The sequence below is a fragment of the Parasteatoda tepidariorum genome, chromosome 7, assembly GCF_043381705.1.
Source record: "Parasteatoda tepidariorum isolate YZ-2023 chromosome 7, CAS_Ptep_4.0, whole genome shotgun sequence".
Classification (NCBI taxonomy): Eukaryota; Metazoa; Arthropoda; class Arachnida; order Araneae; family Theridiidae; genus Parasteatoda; species Parasteatoda tepidariorum.
In genome coordinates, this window is record NC_092210.1 from 14323798 (window position 1) to 14335026 (window position 11229).

General features: G+C 31.5%; 1 protein-coding gene across 6 annotated transcripts in view; it reads right to left on the reverse strand.

Moving 5' to 3' along the window:
* LOC107450334 (alpha-2-macroglobulin) overlaps nt 1-11229 on the reverse strand; it is a 68221-nt gene that overhangs the window by 16194 nt on the left and 40798 nt on the right. For all 6 annotated transcript variants that reach the window (XM_016066101.4, XM_016066100.4, XM_016066098.4 and 3 more), the window contains exons 22-25: nt 9241-9480; nt 7101-7152; nt 3422-3514; nt 1886-2062 (exon numbers count right to left, since the gene is read on the reverse strand). In XM_016066101.4, coding sequence (XP_015921587.2) covers nt 1886-2062; nt 3422-3514; nt 7101-7152; nt 9241-9480 — 562 coding nt within the window. The remainder of the gene's footprint in view (nt 1-1885; nt 2063-3421; nt 3515-7100; nt 7153-9240; nt 9481-11229) is intronic.

Here is an 11229-nt window from a genome sequence, read left to right on the forward strand (position 1 = left end):
GACTGACGTTTTCAAGAATTAATAACTGAAAAATAATGTGTGTTAAAAAATAATTCGCACGGAATATTCATATGAAAATAATTCCCAGAGTTTCTAACTTTCGTTCTAAAAGTTTTCGACAGATGGCACTGAATTATGGTAATTGAAAATGATATAACTTTTTTTAGATCTTTCAATGCATGAAAACTCCGTTACAACAGTTTCGTCCTCATCTGTAATTGCATGTAGTAATGTGACACGTTGCGATGCAACTTTTTATTATTTTTTTTTAACCTACAGGCTTACTAACCATAATGTCAACTCTGAAAAAAAAATTGAACTAAAAGCATGAGCTTTCAGACAAATGGTGTTCCTAGTTTTACAAAAGATGATCGAAGTTTGTGCTACAAGACCTAAGGATGTCTGGCACCAATGGTGCGTTAATCGTAGAACATGGTCAAACGCACCGATTTCTTTGAATAAAGCAGTAGCGCATTTGAGTTGTGCCATGAGATCTGTTAGAGACTCTACGGGTTCCTTAAACACGATGGCTTTGAGAACTATCGTTTTTAAGAAGACATATTAGTGTTAGATGCACAGTATTATTGCCGTTTTGGAATACAACAGCATCATCTATCTGGATTAAATGATAATTTTCCCTTTTATCGCTATATCTTGAAAACAATTTGTATATTTCACGAAAAAGGATCAAATCAATAATTTTCAACTGTTTAAGAATTTTCGATAATTCGCACTAGAAAATAAACGGAATTTCAATTTAGATTCTTCGTTCTAAAATCAAATGATATTTTTTTATTATTGTGTTTTACGTGATGTATTTTTTATCGTTATAAATTTTTTTTTAACTTCTAGCAGCAGCAGGTTGATGTGTACATCATTCGCAGGAGTGTAAGAACACTCTGCCCAGATTCATAAGGTATTAAACAAAAATTTAAAAACATTAAAACATTTAAATACAATAACAATTAGAACAAAGTAACATTAAATAAAATATCAACAATTGAAATATAAACTGAAAATCAATCAGTTAGCAAGCGCCTGTAATTGTTCCCTAGCATTCCAGTATCTGTCATAGATGTTGCGCAGGGCAGACCCTCAGATGCTCAGCATTCATTGGAGAGTTCTCCCCGGACAAGACACAATTTGGATCGGGAAAGATCTTAAGTCTATGGAGGCGAGCAGCAAGGCAGTCGTGTCCGGTTAATAATGTAAACTGCGTCATGCTAAAATAAAAACGAAACCACGGTTGGAAAAGTTTACGGTAAGAATCCGTTTTGATACTAAAATAATCTTCCTCAGTATCCAAGCAAAAAATTTCAACTGTTCATTTTAAGTTGCTGTAAGGATTGTTGTAGTTGCAAGAATTCCCAATTACACTCCAACGGAGCAAAAGACTTGTTTTCTATTGGTCAGCAGATTGATGAAAAAAAAAGCATAAAATCTGGATGAATGAGGGAACGAGAGTTTAACGGAGGATCTTTAGAACAACAGGTAGCGAAAGCTGCTTTTGATGTATCGTGCGCCAAAAAAAGAACCACCCTGAATAACTTTTGATCTAATGATCGGATCTCCAGATTCTAGGACTCAATCTTAATGGCTCGAGGGGGTGATCTCAAATATGCTAATTAAAAAATGCAGAAGATACCTTAAGCTACGAAATCAGACACAGAAACATACTTTCTCTGAATAAACATACTTTTTTTTGACGGATTCTGATTTCAGATCCCCAAAATATATCTATGTCAAGTACTCAAAAGAAAAGCAGTTAGACTGTTCTGATTTAACAGTGATGATGCTTATTTATTGCTTCGGAGACACTTCTAGCCACTGAAAACACACACGTTATTACTACTTGTCAGAGATATTTGGAACTATATGTTATTACCTGCAACTAGATTGCGAATCGCTCTATTTTTAATGTCATCTGTAACTTGCCCGATGTCTGTTAGGTAGTCTAGAACAAGGTAATTCGGAGTGAATTTTACCATGTTCTGTTCTCCACATCCTGTAGGCAGTTGTACTAGATTTTCCAAGTTGTTTATAGCTGGTCCCAAAACGTTACCTATCAAAATATAAAACATAATATTGATAACAAAATGACAAGACATATATGAATTATAGGCAAAAGTTAAAGCAGTGCTGGACATTAATTAAAATTTTAAACTTCGACGCTTAAAAGTAATAACTGAGATTGAATAATTTAAATTTTAATTCATCGCATCAATTAATCTTAAAACGCAATTAAATCTTGAAACGCATTATCATTTTCAGTAAATTGTGTTAAAAAATGAAAAAAGCAATTACTCTTATACTACAAACAAATCAACGGTCAATCAGTTAAGTTAATTTTTCAGATACACTTTCGTAATTAATTTTTAAAAAGTTTTATCTCCACAACTATTAGTCTTTTGGATATTTTGACGACAGTTACACACGAATTCTACGGAACTACACTACAATATTAGGGATTTTAGTACATTTTATTGAACTAATAATTTTTGTTTATTACTCGAATAGTTTTAGCTAGTTCTACTGATATACTAATTTTGGACAGCTACAGTACTATTTTTAGTTAAAATTATGTAACTTCCTATTTTATGAAATTCTACTGAACTTACTAATTTTGCATTTTACAACTCAACTAATTTTAGTGAATTCAACTAATTTTGCACTAATACTCTTCGTAAATAAAGTTGGTATTTCAAGGTAAAGTGATTTTCCCTCACTCCACACTTCCCCTCTCCATTTTCCAAGATTTTTGCAAATTTTGCTTACTCTCCATTCCAGTATATTATTATTCTTACTGAAATTGTACTGGAGTGGGGAAAGATACGATTTTTTGAAACTATGGTAACGGAGAGGAGAAAAGCATGAAGAATGGGGAAATCGCGTTACCTTGAGACGCTTATTCTATTTAAAAAGAGCATAATTCCAGTAAATTCGATGTTTAATTTTCGATTTATTTTAATTTTAAAATTTACACATTCACGCTACTTCAAATGAGTTATAAACAAAAACCAGTTCCACACACGATAAAAAGGATTTATCTTTTAGATTTAAAAATTCATTTAGTCATTATTTCCTCAATCAATAACACAGGTCAGAAAAACGAATAAATATTTGGCTCAAAAGCACTAAAAAAAAACACTTGCCGTTTTAATCACAATTGCATTCTAGTTAGCAAAAAGGAAACCTAATTTTTAAACTGCTAAATGTCATTACTGCGATTTTTCTTGTTTAAATATTGAACGCGAACTATTATTTTTTGACACATTTTGATGCTTTTCCCCAAAAGGATTTTTTGGTGCACTTGATGTAGAGAAAATACAAGAAAGAATGTTTTATAATTAAGAACAAAATGCTGATAGAAATAATATTAATATTTTTTTTGACATTTAAGTCATTCTAAAGGTATATTTACCAGTAATGTCGACATATGCCCTGGTGGAATCTGGTACTACATCTTTTGGCAACTTCAAACTAACACTGGTGCTGAAGGAATTATCTTCATTCTCTGCAAAAACAAAAAAAGAAAGTAATATTTACGTTCTTACTGTTTTGAAATGTATTTGATAATAATAATAATTATTATTATTATCATTTGATAATTGAAAAACTTTCTGTAAAATAACAACTTTTTTAGTTGCAATTGCTCTTTATCTCGAAAACCTCTATATCTGAAAATTTCTAAAATTCTTTACATTTACTATCTGAAATCAATGTATTTTCCATGTCTATTTCGTATTTTTTTTTCTTCAAAAAATCTCTTTCTCGAATTTCTAATAATCGAGCACAAATGCTCAAACAACATAAAAAGCAAAGAAGGTTAAACGTCAAAAATCTTTTAAAATATTATTTTTAAAGTAACCTGTATAACTCGAAACCTTTTTATCTCAAATTTTTCGCGTTTCCCGTGAGATTCGAGATAGACAGGTCCGAGATAATCAGGTCAGTTTTCCATATTTCTGCTAAATACAACCTTAAAAGTATTATACATGGTAGAATTTATTGAAAGATATAGAAACTTCATTTATACTATTACGGACAGATCTAAACGCTTGTATTAATTTTATCTTCCTGATTGCAGAGAAGGGACTTAAAAAAATTAAAAATTGCGATCTAGTTGCGTTAGCATTCTAAATTTTTGATAACGGGTGTTAGACGCTGTAAGATTGCAATCCTAGAAGTCGTTACAATTTCTTTAAGTATTTTCTTTTTTAATTAAAAAACATGAAAAGCATTTTTTTAATTGTTCCTATACTTCTGGTCATCAAAACCTTTCGTGTTTAAATGAAATATTCTAGAATTTGTTTCCTTCTATCTTAAACTGCGTAGATTTTCTTTCTTTTTAATAAAAAAAAAGGTCTTTAATGTTTTTTTATGACGGTTTTATCAAAATAATTTTCAAAACCTATTTACACGTGACTATTTCCCTGATAAGGATAAGGAGCATCTATTTTATTTTACTGTATAGCACAGCTTAAAAACAGCAAGCATCTCTTTCATTTTACTTCATACAAACTTGAAATTTGGAAGAAAAAAAATTAGAACGATCTTTCTATTTCTTATTTTTAACCCCTACGATGAAAGATATTAAATACATGATTATGATTTTTTTCCTACGATTTATGGTGTGCCCAAAATAAAAATAGTTTCTTTTTGCCTAGCAAAGCAAAGGGGATAAGGTTTTCCCCTTATTCTTAGCCCCATCCTTTTTCACTTTTTCATGACGTCATTGAAAAGTCCTCTGCCTTGAAAGTTTCAATCTTGATTGAAATAAAGAAATAAAACATTTGCGTTTTTTTTTTTTTTTTTTTTCTTCCAAATCTTTACTGAAAATGTCTCTTTTGGTGGCATGAAATATAACAAACAAATACAACTTAATGATATCGAAGCTTGAAATTCTTGCAGTGCTCACGAGTTCAAAAACGCATACATTATTTTGAAAATTTATAATTAATTAAATGTCTAATGATCACGCTTTCTTCAACTAGCTGAGCCGCGATGGCTCAGGTGATAAAGCGTTCGCCTTCCAATGAGGTGAACCGCGTTCGAATCCCAGTCATGGCTGATCGATACGAATTCTGCATCCGGCTTGCTCCGACCACAATTCTGACCTGAAATATCCTTAGTGGTAGACGGATCATGGGTTAGAGTCTCCTTGCCGTCAGGCTAACCATGGGAGGATCTCGTGGTCCTCCTCCTCTCCATCTAACGCAAACGCGGGCTAGTTCCATCAAAAAGTCCTCCAGGAAAGCAAGTTTCACCCAATACTTGATCAAGGATTTCTCTTGTCTTCTGGATTGGGTTCAAAATTACAAGGTTACGAAGTTGAACATTAGTAGTCGTAAACCCATAAATTGTGTCGGCTGTTCAACGATGGTTATAAGTACTGAATTTTCTATACTGAATTATATATTCGTACTGAATTTTCACTTTAATATTCCTGAGTCTAAGTTGTTTAGCTTTCTTGTTACCACTTGATGCAATCGGCTATCATCAAAACATATAATTAACATTCACCTTTTCATTTTTTGTACATTGTGCAGTCGTGTGTCTTCTCTTAGGTATTCAAGACTTTTATTTTTATTGTTTCAGTCGTGTGTCATCTCTGTGTAATCATTTTGTTTTATCGCTTTAATTTTTTATTACTCAATCACGGAAACTTTTTTACTCGTTTAGTCGTATGCCTGCTCTCAGCCATTGAAGCAAAGAACCATACTTTTCTTATAATATTAAATAATTCTCTTTACTTAAGTAGATAAACTTTCAAGACATGTAAAATTCAATATTATGTTTGAAAATTATGGTTTATTGAAATAGCGTTTTTTTATTTATTTATTTACTAATTTTTTAATTTTGGTTTAAAGGAGAAGAATTGCTTTTTTTTCTCTTTTTTATCCTGTGTTTTAGATTCTTAGAGAAAAAATAATTTTTACCATTTAGTACAATTTCAATACAACCTCAAAAGGTTAAGCTCCACTTTAAAGCTGTTAAAACTACTAAAGGATTAAAGTATCCGAAATTTATTTACAAAAATTTAGTTTCCTTCAATGCATGAGTAACATAAGTAAATAATAATAAGCCAAAGTAAAATAAAACGAAGTATAAACATAATAAAATAGGTTTGTAATAATAAACCATTTTTTTTTAACCCTAGTATAGAATTTTAATATTTTATTTGCTTAAAAAAGTGTTATTTATTTTAAACGCTATAAATCAAGAACAATAAAAATTGCGATAAATTAATGAATATGTATAAAAATTTGAAAAAAAATTCCTGTTAAAACGACTATTTTCTTTGTTTTAGTCTAGATATTTCAAAAAAAAATATATTTGCCATTACACCAATTTCGCCGCCACCACCCCCGAATGAAACACCTCCAAGCTATCTAGCAAAGTAGAGGTCTACAGTGTAGTCACCAATGTGACAGTGAAACACTGTTACGGGAAAATATTTTCTTTCATCTTTTCCACGATATTCGAGGTATTCCTCGGTATTATTGTTTGTCGTTATTTCGCGATACTATCGTTTGTTCATTTTTCTCGATATTATAGTTAGCTTCAATTCAAATTGCGAAAAGAAGTGAGTTGAAGAGAATAAGAATTATTACATACCCCAGTGATAATCGTGTTTGTTAAACGTAAATATTAAAGCAAAGAGCTTTTTTGTAGAACTTAAAATACTTCTAAACCAAGCATAGCTGAAATTTCTTTTTGCATAAATGTATCAACTCAAATGCAAATGCTCCCGAAGGCAGTAGGGTCAATGAGGAGCTGTAAAGTGATGAATTCTTGTAATCAAATATAAAGAGGAAGTTGCGACGAGTTCCATGCACGATTTTTACCCCTTCCCTTTAATTTGCTTCAAAAATACCAATGCCATAGATTCACAGCATTGCTGCAGAATGCAGCAGAACCAATGTACAATCACGATGCGGTGACTTCGTGAAGCCGGAAGACAATGTGGAACAGCGAAGCTGTGTGTCACTGTAGGTGAACCAGCTGCGTATCTCAGACGGCTGGTTTTATATAAATTTGTTACATAATTAGCTAAATGCATTTTTTTCTTGCTTTTTGTAAGGAACATGAAAACATACCTGATGGGCAGAAGAGTGTGTTAATAACATTTTCATTCGGGAAACCTTCTGGCTGCAAACAATAAAGATTATTACATAAGCACATTTATTGTTATTAATTTTCATTTATTGTTCATTTTTTTACTCTATACGCTATTGTATTATTGTGCATCCAACCGAAAGTTTTCGTATAGAAAAATTTTTATGTTGAAATGAGTCATATATTTTGTAAGTTTCACTATCAAACCAAAAGCGTCCGGACAACCAGTGTTGCGGACTTTTAGAGTCCTGGAGTTTATATTAATATGATGTTGGCCATCTTCTCTTGCATGGATGACAGCCTGGGGAGGCTTTCCACTGGTTTTTCACGTGTGTTCATAAAGTATCGACTTCTAGGCGTCCATCATAGCTGAAGTGACTGCTGGTAGTGAAGATGGTCGATTTTTACAGCTACGAAATCTGCTATCTAATTCACTCCAAAGAGGCTCAATGGGTTTGAATTTCGGACTCTGAGAAAGTTCGTCTAGTTTTTGAACATCAATCATGTTAAACAATGGCTACGCATGTGTCTCTTTGTAAGTAGAGCAGTTATCTTGCTGTAAAAGAAATAGAATTTCCCCGGAACCCTGCTATAAAGCAACATCGTCCAGAATGTCCACATACATTCTTGTTTCCAACTTCAGAAACTAAAGGACTCTGGTCAAACTGCGAAAAGCACCATGATACTTTTGGTAGGTATACGTATACTTTTGGTCCAATAAGTGAAATTTCAAATATCGCATATTTAAACGAATTAATTTACACAATAAAATTTACCATATTGTTGAGAACTTAACTATTATAATACGTATAAATATGTTCTTGCGATCTTACTTAATCTCGTATTTGTTTGCTAATGATAATATATATAAACTAAGGTGTCCACCTTCTACTCTACAACTATCGAAACTATTTCCGCATTAAAGTGTTTCGCAATCCCAGCTTGATTCATTTTCTCATTGGATAAAGTATTTTAGGTAAGCTTTGTCGGAAAGAAGATGCACTTATTAAAATGAAATGAAAATTTTGATTTACATGTATTTCGGTCTAATAAAAACCTAATGCCACAGTATGTTAGCTGCTGGCAGTGCCTATTACCCCAAAACTAGCAGTACCTATTACCATAAATGGGAATTAAACTATTATTGTTGTTATAAATCGAGCATGCTATAGCGAGCCTCACGCTATTTTTGTTTATCATGTAGAGTTGCACTTTCGTAATCTGGCAACTTCTATCTCTTGTATATTCCGAGTTTATTTTTTTTCTAATCGTTCTTTTCCTTTTTTGTTTCTAAATTCTTATTAAATACTAATTTAAAATAGCTGTCACCTTTATTTTGCTAATATTTACAACAATTGTGAATTAAACAAACTATTATTGTTACTGGCGTCAATAATCATGGTCCTCTTCAGACATCATGGCATTAACGTGATTATTTTTTGACGTTCCGGGTTTGTTTGTATATGCTTCCGAACAACCTGTTGTTCTAAATTTAAATTTTGTGTCTTTTTTTTGTGCAAAAAAATGTGTTCTTCATATTTTAAAATATCAGATGAAGATATGAAAAAAAACTACTTTGGGAAATTGTACTAAGTAGATATACAATCACTTGATCATTGAGATGCGAATTTACGCTATTTAGTTTACACCAGCAGATATTTTACTACCGGAAATTAAGCTTTTGTAAAGGGTTTCTATAAAAATAATTATAAATCGATAGCCATCAAAATAAACAATTAAATTAGGAACTAAAAAGCAAAACTAATAGAGAAACAGTGGAGATTTGCTACAAAAGAATGTAAAAAATTGAAAAACTATCATTGAGGAAAATGATGCTTAACTAATTTTTATAATTAAAACTGCTGAAGTTGATAAAATAGGAAAAGAAAATGTTGTTTTCTTTATCTTGCTTATGACAGCTCACTCGTTTGATATTTCAGTTTTCATTCCTTTGTGACCAACGCGGAAAAAAAAATCCACTGCTTTGGAGGCAATATACATAAACATTGGAGTTTTATAAATGTAGATATTAGAATAAGTTTTTGTGATATTACGTTAACTTTTATCTGTTTTTATAATGGCAAAATTAATAAATATTACAACATGTTTTCATGATCTTACCTTAACTTCGATTGGTTTCCTTATGGCATCTCTGGCATAATCATTCGATGTCGGGGAGCTTCCACAAACGTCACTTGATTCCGCTGACACTGCGCTGACAGTGATTTGAACTTTACCTACTTTCGTTGCTGTTAATGTGACAGGCAAAGTAACACTGGATTGAGGGTGAACACAAATGTCTCCATCTATGGAATTGTCGGTAACTTTAAAGCCTTGTGGATCTTCAAGAGTTACTGTTACCTAAAAACCGAATTATATTATACAGTTTTCCTGGCATAACAATCACACATGTAGTTGTGATTTCAACTTGAAACGTTAATTTAAAAAAAACATTTTAGAAACATACATTAAAACATATTTGTGTTGACTATTAAAATAAATAATTTTTGTAAAGTAATAAGCAAAGATACATTAAAATAGAAAAAAGATTCCCATCTTAATGCTATTTGAATATTTTTGGTATTTTAATAATAATTTATTGAGATATCTTTTTCAAGACGAATAATGCTGATAAGAGAATCCCATTAATCAAGTGTCCTTTTAAAAAATGATGTTTTATTATTAATGAAATATTTTATGAGTAAGGTGTCTTAAGGACTTGAAGATATCTGTATGATAGTTAATCATAATGACATATTAAAAATATAAAATCAATAGCAGTTTTAATTTTAAAACAAATTCGATATTATTTTTAATTTAGGCGTATATGTTAATTTCCGGTAACTGTAAGAGGTATTTATGGGTAATTCAACAACCGCGTAATAAAATAATTCATTTCGTACTTTAACAGACCGTGGTAAAGTGGATATAGGTATCTCATGATTGTGTTACTTGAATGTTGTGCAAAATTATGATAATTTTTATTTTATAACCGTCGTTGAACAGCCGATCCAATTTTTTGAGTTTACAACTGCCAATGTTCAACTCCGTAGCCTTGTAATTTTGCACCCAGTCCAGAAAACAAGGAGATCAAGTATTGGGGGAAATTTGTCGTCGTGGGGGACTTTTTGATAAAACGTACATGCATTTGCTTTACATGGAGAAGGAAACCACGAAAACCTCCCACGGTAAGCCTGATGGCATGGCGTCTCTAACCTATGACGCGTCTACCAATGAGAAAATTTTACGTCAGCACTGTGGTCGGTGCAAGCCAGATGCAGAATTCATATCGACCAGTTATCACTAGAATTTGAATTCGGAACAATGATATAGTGATGATAATTTTAATTATGATAATATCGTACAGATATACAAGGCAGCTCCACATCCTGTGAGCTATATAGTGGACCACGCTCCTTTCTCTCGCTACTAAACTAAATCCATTTGAAATGTTTTCAATCGCAAAATATTAAGAATTTAAATCACTTTTTAAAATCTTAAAAACGCATTTATCATTAAAGAATTACAATTATTGAAATAAATATTTTTTTAACAGAAATTAATGACATTCAATAGAAAAACTTGTAGAAACAAAACAATAATTTTGCTTTTAAAAAACAGCATGTATAATGGCGCGTCTCTTATATATTCTTTCAATGTTACGACTTTCGTAAGTGCCATCAATGATTTCTTCTGCTCTTGGAGCACGTTTTCTTTACTATCCTTAAAAAGCGTAATAGTACGATTAATACTTATTTTTCGATAAGCAACAAGAGCAATAAATAAAACTACCATTATTGAACCAGCACAAGTATAATTGTGACATAGTGCCAAACGCTTATTTTGTTGAAAGGAAATATTCACTTTTTACCTTTCATTTCTTCCCAAGTTATAACTCAAGTTTGTTTCAGCTTTTCGTCTTGAAAGCGAAAAAAGAATTTTTATTAAAAACCTTTGCTAACATGTACTTTTAGGATTTCCTGCTTACGACAGTGTACACGTTTGATATTTTTTGTTGACAATACAAAAATGAACTCAGATGCAGACTTTCTTTGTCACCATTGTAATATATATATATACATAAAAAATATAACATATATAAAATATAAT